The sequence below is a fragment of the Schistocerca cancellata genome, chromosome 3, assembly GCF_023864275.1.
Source record: "Schistocerca cancellata isolate TAMUIC-IGC-003103 chromosome 3, iqSchCanc2.1, whole genome shotgun sequence".
NCBI classification, from domain to species: domain Eukaryota; kingdom Metazoa; phylum Arthropoda; class Insecta; order Orthoptera; family Acrididae; genus Schistocerca; species Schistocerca cancellata.
This window is the reverse complement of record NC_064628.1, coordinates 884,370,330-884,386,304: the sequence shown is the minus strand read 5'-3', so window position 1 is coordinate 884,386,304 and position 15,975 is coordinate 884,370,330. Positions and strand designations below refer to the sequence as shown.

Sequence of the window (15,975 nt, the reverse complement as noted above, 5' to 3'; positions counted from 1 at the left end):
CAAGGTATGCGTCAGTCACTGAGTTGCGACAATTTTTGAGCTGCTTTATCCAGTTGTAAACATTTGCACGATTCATGCAATAAACACCATAAACATTAGACATTCTGATATTCACTGGTTTCTCGCCTTCAGCAAATAGAAAACGAATAACAGAACGTTGTTCAACTAATGTGGACGTTTGAAGCAGACTCACCATCTTGAAATGTATTTTTAGGTTATAAACAAAACAATGCTGATACATCAGCTGATCAGGGCTCATCCCAGTGATGCCAACTTAAAGCTATAAAAGTACCAAACTTGCCCTACTAACAGTTTTTTCCCCAGACCAATTTGTCTCTTTAAGCATTGAATGACACTCGAAGTTTCATTATTTCATGTATGAAAAATAGTATGTCATAATTTCTTTCCTTTTTGAATAAGATTGTTGTATTTTAATTGCACATCTTAAAATTATAGTAGTTATGACAACTGAAGATACTCTGTGGATTTGTTACATTCAAGTACATGTCATAAAGGTTTACTTTACGAGTTTTACAATTACTCTATACTAACAAAAGATGTAGTACTGTAAATGTAGGGGACCTAAAGGAATTTGGCAGTTACATTCAATTTCCTTGCTGTGGTTTTAAGGATAAGCAGTGCAGCTCTCTTTCTGCTACAGACAGTTACAAATTGTGATACTTATGATGATGGTGATGTCAGGTTCTTATTCAGATACATGTGCGACACTCCAGCAGCTATCATGATATGTTACACTCTGTAGTAACATGTTCGAAAGAATATTTCATGGGTGGTTGATGAAGAGTTAGTAGAGCGATGTGGTTTCTCAGCAATGTTTACCATTTCATCATCAACAGGTTCACAGAAGAAAATCAAAACTCTTTATTCCTTTTTCCTTTTTTATACCAGCAATTGTATTTACTGTTTTCTAAATTTGGTGGCAGTTTATTTCGAAACCACAACGATTTTTCTTCAGACACAAACTGTGGAAATCGCTGTTCAGAATGTAGTCTTACATACATTTAATGATCTAGTTGTACTGTATATCGATTGCCTCATTTTACGCCTGAAAATTGACTTCGAAGTCAATTGTAATTAAATGTGGAAAACAATAAATACAGGTGCAGATATAGAAATGAAAAGGAAATTAAAAGTATTTATTGTCCATCGTAAAATCGTTAGCATGTGACGTGCCCACGACTGCCATCACTATATAAGCTGCAAGATTACTGTCAATATTGTAACTGAGTTTGTTTCTTACCTGCTCGTAGTACCATATATTCGATTGTCTCACTTCACTTCACTTCCCTAGCCTGACCAGATGAAGTACGTTATACAGTCCTGCCTGATTGCGAATGTCACATATTTCATTGATCTATAGCAAACATTCATCTATTTTTTGCCTCGACTAGCCAACATGGAGAAGCCCGAATTTAGATTCATCATGTGTGGGTAAGCGCCTAGCAGAAGCCGTAGGACAATGTTACAGTAGTTTTTATTTGTGCTAAAAATTAAATGACTGTAAAATTTTATTCCGGTGCCTAAGCCCTGGAACTACCGGGTAACCGTCAGTGTAGTTATGTTATTTCGTGGTGCAACTTGACTGACATCAATCGTCATTGCTTCATTTTAAATTTGATGTATTAGCTCATTTACGCTCATGGTAACTGACTTCTTTCGGTGAAAATATTTTGTTGAAGTAATGTTTTTCTGGCTTCAGAACCACTGCACGCGAAAGTCTTTGCCCGAAAGGCACCATGACACATATGAAACCTCGAATGAAACATACTGGTGTTTCTTTGTTGGGCGACAATCGTTGCTACCTTTCATTGATGATCTTTGACTTGTGTATTGTGGAGCATAGAGTTGATTGTGTACATAACGAAGGCAAAAAGTTTTATACAAAGTTGGTTGACATCAACAGATGTCTGACAATGCATTGGATATGGAATCTGAGGATCAGATAGAGGATGGGGAGTTACTGAGAAGTCCATTGAAACAGTCTCCAATACAGTTGTCGAAGGAAATGGATGACACGGTTTTCACGTAAGTTTTGTTTTCTTCGTAAGGAGAAGGTATCGCTGTTAGAGGTTTCGCTTTAGAAACATTACACACCCGGGGCTTATCATTATGCGCAAGTAATAACGTATTTTTTTTATATATAAATGATATTGTCTTCTGAAGTAGATACCCGCTCTGACTCATGTTGAAAGCAGTATCTGTTCTAAACGTTATTTCAGTTGCGCATTTTAAGGTACAATGTATTGCAGATAGTGTATTCAAAATGATTCCGCTTCCAGGTTCATTTTCTGCCACAGTTGTACCGCGTCTTTGCCCATCAATGTAAGGAAGATTTCAGGTGGCTTTTAGTTTTTTGTAACTGTCATGAATTGGTCGTGGTGTAGCAGTGAGACGAGAAGCTTAGAAAATTTTATACGCAGCCTTCCATACGTTTTTTTCGTTGTGTTGTAGCTTTATAATGAAAAGATACGAAACACGATTATAGGTTTTGTGGCAAACGTGAACGACGGATAATCAGAACTAATTGTAAGAGACGGCTATCTTTAGTATTTTTAAAAGGCCGATTAAATCAATATAAACGCTCGTTAATTCAAATGGGCATCTGTTATTTATATAAACACTAATAATATTGTTCTACCCAGTTTGTAACACTTCATTTTTAATCATACAGCGATCCTTGTATTAAGTTGACTAATCCTATACTGCCGGCCGAAGTGGCCGTACGGTTCTAGGCGCTGCAGTCTGGAACCGCAAGACCGCTACGGTCGCAGTTTCGAATCCTGCCTCGGGCATGGATGTGTGTGATGTCCTTAGGTTAGTTAGGTTTAACTAGTTGTAAGTTCTAGGGAACTAATGACCTCAGAAGTTGAGTCCCATAGTGCTCAGGGCCATTTGAACCATTTTGAACTAATCCTATATTATTATGAAACTATCCTGGGACGAATAAATTACTAATACTATATGCTTTTCTTAAGATACGAAAGCAAATTCTTTTTAATGCCCCCTTTGTTGCATTTGTGTTCGTTAATTTGATATTCAAAATGACAGTAATAAATGAAATGTGTGATGCGCCCTTCCACGTCAGTGGGATCAATATTAAAAAGTGTTTGCGCTCGACCGTCTCCAAATTCAATAAAATTTAGTGTGAAGGTTATATATGGTCTTTGAATGCTATGTAATAAATTTCAGTCCAGTATCTTCAGTGGTTGAATTTTTAGGGTCTTTTAAAGGGAGGCTACTCATCTTCACGTCACATACAAGGATGACAATTTGCCAAGTTAGCTAGGCTTTTTCACAAGTTCTAGCAAACAATTGGTCATTTAATTTTATAAACATAGACAACTTTTTATGCTGAATCACACAATGACAAAAAATAGGGATTTAGCCACACCTAAATATAGATACAAGGCTCAAAGTGGCTAAAAAGTTCTTTCCACTATTCCAGGAGCCAAGATTTGACTGACCACTGCTACTTTTCATATGAACCAATCACACCAAAACTTCAGAGATTTATTCCTACCTATGATCCCTATATATGAATCAAATTTAATTAAAATTGGATGCCTAGGTGAAAAGATAGGCATCTGTAAAGTTGGCCAAATTTTCTACGTGTAAATTTTAGGGTATTTTTGGAGGGCAATATCTCATCCGTATCTTGTTCAATTCCTTTTTTCTTGCCACAGCTGAAAAGAGCATGCTTTAATCTTTCAAACCTATGTTGTTTAATTTCTGGATCTTGCATTTTTTTGAGTAAGAATACATTTCAAAAGTTATTATTAGATTGAAAATTGAAATACTTTGCTGATTAAGTCCCATAATTAATCATTTTTATTGGAGTATTTACATCATTGTCAAACATTAATTTAGCATATGCCATAAAAACAAGTGTAATACACAACACAGCAAATCTGCAAAACTAAAATACTAAAGAGTCACGTCCATCTTTTGGTTAAACAGTTCTACAATTTTGTCAAGGACAGATTGTGGATAACTGTATTGTCTTCCTTCTAAAGCCATTGTCTTCCTTCCACAGTCATGAAAATATGTTGCTCAGGACTTCAGCATTAGCAGTTGGCCGATGGAAGGAACAAGCAGAACCACGTGGGTGCTTAAAGCTGATGAGGACATCATGTTATTCATGTGAAACTTCACACATGCTTCCAACCCACCAAGATCTGTCGTACATACCTGCAACATACGTCCCTGGTTGTAAACATGCAGTTGAAAGTGCTGGAATTTCTTCATCTGCTTCGAGGTCATTAACTGTGAATGCTGTAGCATCATTGGAAACTCTGCTTACTTCGAGCTGATTACAGTTAATTGGCTGAAATTCATAATTTTCTCTTGTTCTTGATATTGTATGGCCCATGGCAAACCTCCTTTCTTGACCAAGCTTAATTTTTTCCATTTCTTCTTTTGTTGCATAAAAAGCCTTGGCATTACAGAAACATCCAAGTCCTCTCTTCTGCTTTGACCCATGACATCATCAGAATGGCAGAAATGACAACTTTCAGCATATACAAAATGATGACAGTGACGTCACTACGTACACACTGCAACAAATGCGAACAAAAATAAAAATGACACAATAATGCCTGGCTCCAAAAATAAAATGAAAGTAATTGGACAAAAGTGGAAAATGGGGGGGGGGGGGGTGTTCAGGGGGGGGGGGGAGACAAGCTAACTATACAAAATATAAAATCACCAGGCCTTTCCAATATAAATGTTATACAAAATAACTTAAATTACAGAAATCCGCTACACCAACAAAACTACAGGAGATGGACCATACCCCTGACCTACACAGCTCAACCACGGATACTGATATCAAAAAGACCAACACTTAGAACCTCAAAAAGGGGGATTGTAAATTTCCCTCGACCCATACAACTCAACCTCAGCTATCAGTATCTAAAAAACCAACAGCCACAACTTGAAAAAGTGAATCCAAAACCAACAACCCAAGTACCCCATAAACACTACATCAATTAAAACACAACCAACCTACCATAAATCTACAACACACAAAAATCAAAATTACTGTAGAACAAAATCAAAACCAACAGAAGCCTCCGGCAATACCACATAGGTTGGCTACCACACTCAAGAACGCTTGCGTGCACACGTGAACACATACATGTCGACAGTGCCACATACACATTTCCATGGTCTGAGACGCTAGAACTCTCATCAATCTCTTCTTGTTGCCACAAACGTGACACCTAATATATTCTGCAATAAAACTGAAAATTTGCAGAAACTGTATGACAGACATCGTATCATCATCCATCTCAAAATGTAGTGATACACTCATAAACTTCACTGTCATATCCATACCTAACAAAAAGAGAAATAAATTAAGCTTTCCGCACAACAAACACCCAATTAATCAGACCTAACAAAAATGCCAAACATGTAAACAAACAAAAAAAGACCTTAATAACTCACTGAAAACACTTCCATAACCCATGTTATCGCACAAACAACATTAGCACGATGACAACGAAAACTCAAATGAATCCAATACTACATGTTAAACTCAGCATTTCCACATCCACCAGCAGAGGGCATCATCAAATATGACAACACAACATCTGCAAACACAACAACTCAAAAACTGTTCTGTAGTGACATCGTACACCATAAAACTATTATGTCACAGCTCAAAGCAAACGCATGGAATCAGACGCTTCCAGTGATCCTAAAACTTTATGCCTGGAATACTATCATGACAGAATTTGAACAAATCATATGGAATTAATATTTGGTTATCTGAGGGCCTCTGCAGACTAGCATGAGCTGCTAGTCATTTTTCTATTCCCCCAATGGCATCACAAGTCCATTTACCGTGGCTTGTTCCAAAAAAATTCCATTTGGCAGTGATGCCAAAATCCTTTTTGTCCAGAGATATATTGATGAAATTTTTGAAATTCTTGTATTAGGTAGCTGAATATATTACCAAAATAATAAATGTTCTTTATGTTTTCAATATGTGTCTTTAAATATGCTATTAACTTTATCTGAAATGCATGGACAGTAATAGCATCATGGCGGAGACAGTCGCTGGTCATTTAAATGCTAATACTCTGATACTCTATGCCACCAAAATAGGCCAGAAATGCACTTAATATGGCCTGACTATTATCCCAATGAAATCCTTGCACAGTATATTGAACAACAAATGAATAATTCTCAGCAAAATTCAATATAATTAATTTGTTTCTGACGGTGCAGAGTTTGGTTTGTGAGTGTGGCGTGTTTGTAGATGTCATCGTGTTGTGGTTTGTTGTGCTCTCTGGTGGTATGTTCAGGGTTTTCGTTTGTGTGGTGTAAATGGCTCATTTTGTTTTTGCTCATCATCCAAAATTGTTCGAGTGTAGGCTGTGTTTGTAGTGGAATTCGCTTCAGTGAGTTAACGATTTTGTGTGAAGGTTAATTTAGTGTTGTTCGCTGTACATCGTGTGGGAATTTTAGTAAAATTAATCGGTTGTTGTTTTTGTTCAGGAACGGATATGACGGATAAAATTAACAGTGCGCAGGTCAAGGGAAGTGTTTGATCCCAGTGTGTGGCTGTGTATGTTGATATTGGTATCGGGAGATGTATTTGAGCTATATAGGTCAAGGGAAGTGTTTGATCCTAATTCATGGGATGGGGAGCTGCTGTTGAGCTATATAGGTCAAGGGAAGTGTCCAATTCCAGATGATATTGTGTTCAGTGGCATTTGAGGAGTTTTGTGATGTTGATTTTTTTCGTCGTTTTGTGTGGTTTTGTATGTGGGTGGGTGTCTAAATTTGTTTATATTTACTTTGCTCTCAAAAACACCCATTTCCCGTGCTTGTCCCGTTAGTGTCATTAGGCTTTTTGTGGAAGTGTGTGTGTTTGTTTTTTGATGTATTTTCGTCCTCATAACGTGTACTTGCCGACATGTGATGGCTCCTTAAACTAGTAATTTTCAAAATCAGTGCTTCCATGAAATCTTCAACAGTTCTCTGACTTGTCTCCAATGTGTGCCTGTCCCTATGGACCCACTGCTTGTATTCCATAGTTTCTTCAGAGTCGCAGTTTTTGAAAGCATCTTCAAGAAAAGCCACTAGTTGCATTTTCCTTGGACATTCCTCACAATAATGCAGCATATAATCTTTTGATCCAAACTGCATATGGTTTTTTTCCATTAGATCCTTGTAGTCATCTTGGATAGATGTTGCAGATGCCAACATTAATTTGACATTTTGATGAATTTCTTATACACATACTGAATGTGATCCAGTAGCACCAACTGCAGTACACCATTTCAGCCTGAGCTCACAAAATTTTGAGAAGTGAAGTTGATTTCCTTATTGCTTACGATAAGCAGTGAACATTTCTTTCAGGTTACAAAGGAGCAAGCATTTCTCCTCGTGAGTCTTATCCCTATTTATTCTTACTGCAATACAATCCTTTTTGCCTGGGGGCAATAACGAGGAAATTCATATTCTTCCGAAAAAGTGAGGACATTTTGTTTTAATTCAGCATTGAGCTTTTCCCCGTTTCAGTTTGCAGGTGTTGCCAAAATCCCATCTTCCATCTTTAGCTTCACCATTTTAATTGATACAGCAAATTCTTTAGCCCTTTTTTTCCCAAACAGTCCAGCTATTTGGAGACATCAGATTTTGAACTTTACTGCAATTACTTGAAGTCTGAAGCTTAACCTTAAGTCCTTCACTTAAGAAGTCCATATCTTTTCATTTTTGGCACTAGTCTGTTTATATCTGAACAAAATCTACTTGGCTCGCACCAGCAGATGTGGCAATTACCTTAGTATTGCTGCCATGGGCTTTCAGAACTTAGCACTTTATGTATCCCATTGAATCCTGTTTTCTGATCCGGCGAAGATTTAATGGTGACTCTTCGAGTTATGTAATGAAGTATTAACAGTAAAACAAGCATCGGCAACATCCATGTCTTCAGTGGATGGTGATTCTTCCTTATTCTGATGGGATGATTCTTTTTGGGCTATTTTGTGTCTACATTTGGTACAAATTTCCTGAGCAGGTTTAAAAACTTCATTAGTCAGTAACTTCGATCTATTGGACATTGCAGTGGTCACTGGTGTTAAAGCCTTGTTAGTCTTGTGCAGGGATTGAAATTTTATGATCAACAAGACATTATGGTATGAACAAATTTGGGCATCTTCAGTAAAATCAAGCCCAGATCTTGGTCATAGAAGCTCCTTGTCTATTGATGTCATTTTGTTAACTGATTGTTGTTGAATGTGCCGTTATAGAATGGTAGTGATTCATGACAATCAGTTCCATCTGATACACCAAAGTAGCAGGATGTAAGGGGCTCTTGGTTCATTTTATACAATAGTTTATTGACCTATAACAAACAGTTTTGAAAGTTCATGAATATCCTGCTTTGAAGCATAGCAGATTCAGTCTTGTTCAGGTGTAAAATATACAAATTAGGCGATCAAAATATATTGTTTCAGTGCTTACCTTCAGCTACAACAATTATAATTGATTATTCAAACACTCAATACTTAACATTAAGATTGTACAATGTCAACACCAAAAATTACACTGCACAGAAGACTGACACTGTGAAAATTGCCAATAATGAAAGCAGCAATTGAAAATGGTGATTCAGCAATGTGTCACCATTGTGAGGATAGTGTTAAAAAAACTATTGCTGCTTTATAATGCCAATGGAAACTGAGTGACAATGCATATGTGCGCCATCATGCATTGTAGGGTTAAAACATTCTAAAGCAACATAACATTCCATTATCATCTTGATTTTATAATCTTGGGAACATTTCCTGAGGTTTTATTATATGTGTATTCTGTACTGTAAAATAATGTAAAAACAAGTGTTATTAGTATAGTTACATTCCCTAAACTTATTTTATTACAAGACACCACAATTACACATTTTTTGATTTACAACTTCAAATTGTATTAATTGTTTGTATTTATCAATACTCCATTTTTCCCTACTTTTGATATATATTCTTGGTTATCAGTAGGCAAGATCCAGAAATTAAATGATTTAGCTTTGAAAGTTTAAAGCATGCTCTTTCCAGCTGTGGCAAGAAAAAAAGGATTGAACGAGACAGTTGAGATATTGCCCCCCAAAAGTACTTTAAAATTTGCACATAGAAAATTTTGGCCAACTCTGCAGATGCATAACTTTCATCTAGGCATCCAGTTTTAATTAAACTTGATCCATATATAGGGATCATAAGTAGGAATAACCCTCTGATGTGTGGTTAGTGCATACGAAAAGTAGCCGTGGTCAGTCAAACCTTGGCTCTCGAATAACATGGCGAATTTTTTAGCCACTTTAGAGCCATGTATCTACATTTAGGTGTGGCTAAATCCCTAATTTTTTCCATGGTGTGATTCAACATAAAAAGTTGTCTACATATATTAAAGCAAATGAAACATTTGCAAGAACTTTTAAGAAAAATCCTAGCAAACTTGGCACATTATCAGTCTCATTTGTGATGCGAATATGAGTAGCCTCTCTTTAAAAGCCTGTAAAAATTCAACCACTGAAGGTGTTGAACTGACCGTACAGAACCTTCACACCAGATTTCATCAGATTTTGGAGATGTTCAAGTGGGGACCCCCGGTCCTCTTGACATGGAATGACCCTGATGTAAATAGGGTATCATTGTTTTTCTTTTTTTTTATGTTTGTTCTCCATGTTTATAAATTTCGAACTTCTGTGTTGCTTTACAATAAAAATTGTGGAACATAATTAATGCATTTCTCAAAGTATGATGGTGCATGCAGGTAATTAATGGAACAGATTATTTCCCCGTTGACTTGAATGTGTCCTGTTAGAGCTGAATATACGTAAGAATTTTTGTGTGCTAATCACTGTTAGCAGCACCAAATGTTAGCTCTCCAGCAGTATTTTACAACTGATATCTGCTCTCTGATAATTGTGAGCAGAGCCTTTTGCAGTAAATGAAACATCCTATTCATGGAGAGAAATTTGCCACCTCTCTGATTGCTGTCAGTAGAAAATGGATGTCGCAGCATGTACTGCCATTATTTGCCTTGAGTGATCTTTTAGCTTGAAAACTGCGAATAGTGTAAATGTTTCCAATAACTACTCTCAGATATTTTTTGAAATTTTTTCATAGCTACTATCAGATAGTAACTTTGTGCAAAAAATATGTTACTGATAATGGTACTCTGAAACAACAGGATGGAATGTAACAATATTATGAGAAGGAAAGTCGCTACTCACCTATCTGCGGCTCAGCATCTCCGCTGTATGGTGAATAGCAACTTTCCTTCTCATAATATTGTTAAGAATGGTATACTTTTACTATTTTAAATGCAATTACCACAAATCTGATAATTAGCCCTTTACTTTAAAATCATAATACTTTTGCCTTATAATACTTATCCCAGCATGCCTTTATTTTAAATATAGCACATTTGATATAGATTGCAAAAGAACTGTTACCTTACTTTAACTAAATTGCAAGTCTGCTACACTACAGAGTTCCTTGTTATGAAATAAAAATTAGGTTTGATTATTCAGTCTTTGGAAGGAGTACTTCAGTCCTTGTATTCATCAAATTATGGTTATCTCTGTGTACACACGACCCATTTTGGAATTGTTTCAACTGCAGTTAACTAGTTGAGTTGTCACAGTTGTTAAATTACTGGATTCCCATTCAGCAGAAGCAAAGCTGATCTTTGCATGGTCATTGAGTTTAAGGTTCTCGATGTCACTTCAAGTGATTACAGGAGTTGCTCATTTATGACACACACTCGTCCAACTTTGTCTAACTGAGCTAGTGTTCTGTCCATAGTGATCATAATTATGAGGCTGTGAACTAAATGTAGTCTTCCTCTTCAGTATAATTATTTTGGCAAGAATCCATACCATTGTGATTACTGTTTCCTTTCAAACACTGTAAGATTGTTCAAACTTAGTTTATACTGTAATTCATGTCAAAACAGTTTTAATATCAGTGCAGTCTTCATAGGTTATTTTCATGCCTCTGTTCTGCCATATCCATGTTCATTTACTTACCTATTTTTTTTTAACTAATCGTTCCTTCATGAATGGAGCCAATTTCAAGTTTTTGCCATTGGAGTGGTGTGATTTATCTTGTAATGTAGGCTGTTGTTGTTACGTACTCTACTATTTCTGGATCATTGGGAGTGTCAGATTCCATTCATCTACTTTGACCAATGATATAATGGTGTTATGATGTGTGACATCACTATTGTGCAGTGTTTTCGAGGTGACCAATATTTGTAGATGTGTTGTATTTGGTAGCACCCTGTGATGGTGGATGTTGATGTGTTGAATTTGAAGTGTGGTATTTGGTTCATTTGAGTCTTGGTTATTACTCTGGTAATGTGGGCTTATTTTAGCCTGAAACATGGATTTTGAATGTTTGTTTTGTTTTCAGAGGTTTTTTTCTCTTTTGTTTATGTGTTTGGCGTTTCTGTTAGTTGTGATTGGTTTGGTGTCTTGTGTCATGTTATTTTATGTGTGTGGGGGGGGGGCACTTAGGTAATTTTGTCAGAGACTTTTGTTGGTAAGTAATTTTTGTTTTGGTTTTATTCTGTAGTTATTGTGATGTTTTGTCTGTTTTATATCTATGGTATTTTGGTTGTGTTTTAATTGGCGTAGTGAACATGGCGGTTTTAGGGTTTTTGAGTTGTTGGGGTTTTGTGAGTTATGTAGGTGTGTGAAGGTTTTGAGAGCTGCGTTTGAGCTATACAGGTCAAGGGAAATATCTGATTCCACTTTTTGGAGTTGTGCGCATTGATTTTTTTTAATCTAGGGCTTCGTTTGAGCTATATAGGTAGAGTGAAGTGTACGATTTCTGTCGGTTTTGTGGCCGTAGGATGATGCGGTGTGTTGTATTTTATATATTTAGTTTGTCACACGGTTTTTCCACCAGTGTTATTTTATTGGTGGAGTGAGACATTCTTGTGTTGTTTTTATTTTTATTCACATTTGTTGGCATGTGAATATAGTGACGACATCGTCACCATTTTGTATACACTGGACCTAGGTATTTCTGCCATATTGATGATGTAACAGGTCAGAGCAGACGGTTGGAACTGGACATTTCCCTAATGCCCTAATTCTTGTTTTGTTGTGGCTTCCATTCTTTTTAAGCAAGTTAAAAAAGGCACCAGTGTGTCATTTGTGAGTAAAGCCCAAAATATTGATCTTAATTTCACTGCATCCAATATGAAGTGCTATCGCAGATGTGTGTCCTCCACCCCCCACCTCCCACCCCTCACCCCCCCATCCCTCCTCTCCACATTGTGCTTCTGAAAACTTGTAGTGAGATGGCTGAGAGATTAAGATAATAAATTTCCATGGACGCTGTAATTAACATTAGTACAACTGCTGCTACATTGGATTTAATGGCATTTATATTCTTCAAGAAACTTGGTCAGTACTAAATGCACATTTGCTAAATGACCACAAATTTCTAGCTCCCAAAATTTAAATTTGAGAGTAGGGGCCTCTTAAGTGAAGGGTGCTCAAATGGTGCGGAACATTTTGAAACATTTTAGTCATTTTTGAAGTACTATAATTCAGTGAATAATTGTGGTAAAGCTACAAAATGTCGCCAGAAAGTTGCAAAGTTTTCATTTTTCACATCCTGTCACATCATTTGTCCCATTACTTTTGCTCCAAGTGGCACTCAGAGCTGCCTTTTAATTTTACTGCAACTAAATTTCTTCCAAGTTGGAGTATCTTGATCACAGTATGTAGATGGTTTAGAAGTCTCTCCTGTTGTGAACTTATTGTCTGGTAACTTTTTATAAAGACTAAGTTTTCAGGGTTACCACAGGTTCTGGAAATCAGAGAATATCAGGGAATTTCAAACACGCCAAGGAAATCTGAAAAAATGGAAAAGTCTCATTTTTGTCTCAGTAGATGAAAGGGTTTGTTACTGAGGTGTCACGTATCGTTGCCGGCTGGGTGCAGCTAAGTACGTGTGTCACATTCCTACTGCTTCTCCCCTTCCTACCACTCCCTTCTGCTTGCACTCAGTGCTGCCACCACTTATTGCTGCTAGCCTAGCAGCTCAGATGAGAGGCGGGAGGCATGAGGAGTGGTTTGTTTGGATCTGATTCTCAGAGACTGTAGATGCAGCAGCCAGAGATGGCAGTCATGTGTGCATGAGTTGTGTCTAAGTGATTGTATGAATGTGTGTATGCTCTCTTTTTCTGACAAAAGCTATGGCTGAAAATTTAGTTGTGACAGTGTGATTGTCTCTTCTACATGCCTGTCTGTGACTCAGCGATCATCCATATAGTGAGCTGCTACCTATCCTCATTAGTTTTGATTCTCAGAGTATTCACACAAGTTATCTGTTGCATGAATTGATCACTGTGGACACATTTCATCAACATGCTGTCTGTGGCTCATGGATAGCTGGCCATATGAGTGGATTTCCAAGAAGGCCAAAACCACAGGCTGTTTCTGCAGGAATCTGAAATGGATTGGGCCTGCCAATGTAAAGCCTTTCAGTACCCACTAATGTGCAGGCCCTGCCCTTTGGACCTAGTCTCACCTGCCTGCAAGGTGGGTTTGTTTGTGTGTAGCATAATGCAGCAGATTTTCATGGTTTGTCCATGGACCCAGGACTACGATGCTCCTCAGTGGGCCAGAGACCATTGGTGATGGATCTCAGTAATTGTGACTATCTCACCACAAGCCATTGTACAGTGTGGCATTTTACACACATTTTATTTGTTCTAGTACATTTTCACACTTCAAAATGAGTTTATTTGTTAGAAAGTATGGATGATAAGAAGAAGAAGATTGTGTCATTCACTGGCGGTTTGTATGCCAACTACTCATATATTTCTCAAAAGAAAAATCACCCAATACCTGTAAAATAATAGATATAACATAGTGGGTAATAAGTGACAATAATGAACATAGTTGAACCACATTTTATAGGTGGTCACTTACAGTGTTGGTTTACACATTTCTTCCCCACCTTATACACGTCTTTCAAGAGGCCTACTCTTTTCTGAGGTTATTTCTAAAATCAGTGAAGCTATTTTAAATCCGTCTGGGGTTTTCCAAGGAAATGCGTATTTTTGTCACCAAATTTTATTGAAATAAAGTAACATCAGTGGTCTTAATGAAACACACATACCATTTGGTTTGCTTTCTCCATTTAAAAACAGTTCATTACAGATGATGTTGATGTTAGTACATCAGATTTTTGTTCCCTTCAGGAAATGTCATCTACTTGCAAGTTTTTTTTTTTTAGATATTTCCTCCTCCACACTATTGTTTGTCGTACTGTAGGTGCAAAGATAAATTGTCAACTTAAGAGTTAACCTTGAAATCTCAAAATTTGTCAAGGAAAAATGCTAAAACTTGTATGGAAATCAGGGAATTTCACTTTGGGAAACTGGTGTTAATCCTGGTTTTTCATTTTTAGATTAATAGTCTTTAGATAGACAGGAACGATTTTGCCTGCAAACAAATTTTCTGCCAATGGATGTGAATTTTGAACCCTTTTATATCAGAAGGGATGCTTGGTACATACTTTCACCAATCACCATTTAAAACAGCATCTTTTTCTCTACACAATATCAGATTTCTGTGAATGTTTTTTTCCCTGAAGGGTCTGCAATAATCTACTAGAAGTTTCTCATGCAAATCAATGTATTAGAGTATCAGAAAGCATAGGATTTTTAAAGTAGATTTCAGTTGAAACACAATTAAAAAAGCTTGCTTTGGTCCATGGTGGCTTTTAGTAAAATATATAGGCATCCCCAATGTCAAGGGGCCACACCCAATACCCGAGCAAGTCCAGCCATCGATTTAGTACTTTTCCTGGTCCTGCTGGATGGGTACTTAATAAAGGTTTCCAATCATTGTGTTTCTTAAACCAGTTCACAAGCATTTGGGGAACTTAACAAAAATGCGTGCACAAAAATTTGTGGAAAGAATGCATGTGCGTGTGTGTGTTCTTATGTCCACACATTGCCTCATTGCGCAACCGGTGTGCTGGGGATCCCCATCTTTGCTCAGTCCCCCCTGCGGGTCCAGGGGTTAGAATAGGCCCGAGGTATTCCTGCCTGTCATAAGAGGCGACTAAAAGGAGTCCCTCCCCGTCAAGGGGGTAGTTAGTGCCTGCGTCCGGTGACAGACGGTTTCACGACCTATATTTGTGGTCATTTTGGTTTTTCACTTCTTCTGGTTTCTTCCTTCCTTTGGTTGGTTCCTTTCTCTGGTCTCCGCCACATTTTAACGTCCTGTCCTGATTTTAATACACTGTGTCTTGATCTTGGCCTGCCATGTACTCTGGATGCCATTTTAGCGGATGACCCAGGAGCAGCTGCTCGCGTTCTTCGTTTTATCAACTTTACAAACCTGTCTAAGGACATTTGATTATGCCATTTTTTTTTTAATCCTATGCCTATCTGTCTTGTCCCTTTTCGTTGCTGTTTTAACCTCGTGCCTCGCGGTGCATTCCTAACTTAGTCTGGGCGCTAATGACCGTTGTAGTTGTGCGCCCTAAAACGACAAAGGGGGGGGGGGGGGGGGAGAAATTCTTTGCTTGGGAACTTGTGCTAGAAAGCTCTATAATGAAAAGACTACAGAAAAAGAAAACACAAAAGCAGCTATAGATAAAGAAGTATCTAGTAACAGATGTAGGGGAAGAAATACAAATTGACAATGATATTTTATTTGCAAATTTCAGGAGGTCACAGCAAGATTATAAATTTTCTACCTGGGAAACTGTAGCAATAAGGCTGGCAATAACGTTTTGATAGCTAGTAAATGCATTTCGAAATGAGCATTTTTGTGATTTTTTCCTGACACTGAGAAATACTTAATGGAGGTTCTTAGTCATTATGAAAAGGTTAATTAAGTTTCAATGTGTTATTTGTATTTTATTTTATGAAAAAAGTCCTCTACACAATTTTAATCGTGAGGATTCA

General features: G+C 37.3%; 1 protein-coding gene across 7 annotated transcripts in view; it reads left to right on the top strand.

The window, feature by feature from the left end:
* Positions 1-1,824: 1,824 nt before the first annotated feature.
* Positions 1,825-15,975, top strand: part of LOC126175951 (cyclin-dependent kinase 11B) — a 134,632-nt gene continuing 120,481 nt past the window's right edge. For 6 of the 7 annotated variants that reach the window (XR_007535627.1, XM_049923037.1, XM_049923036.1 and 3 more), the window contains exon 1: positions 1,825-2,046. Coding sequence is in view for 6 of the 7 variants with exons in the window: in XM_049923037.1 (XP_049778994.1) it covers positions 1,925-2,046 (122 nt within the window). In the remaining variant the exon portion in view is untranslated. The remainder of the gene's footprint in view (positions 2,047-15,975) is intronic. The other variant, XM_049923033.1, reaches the window with a different exon arrangement.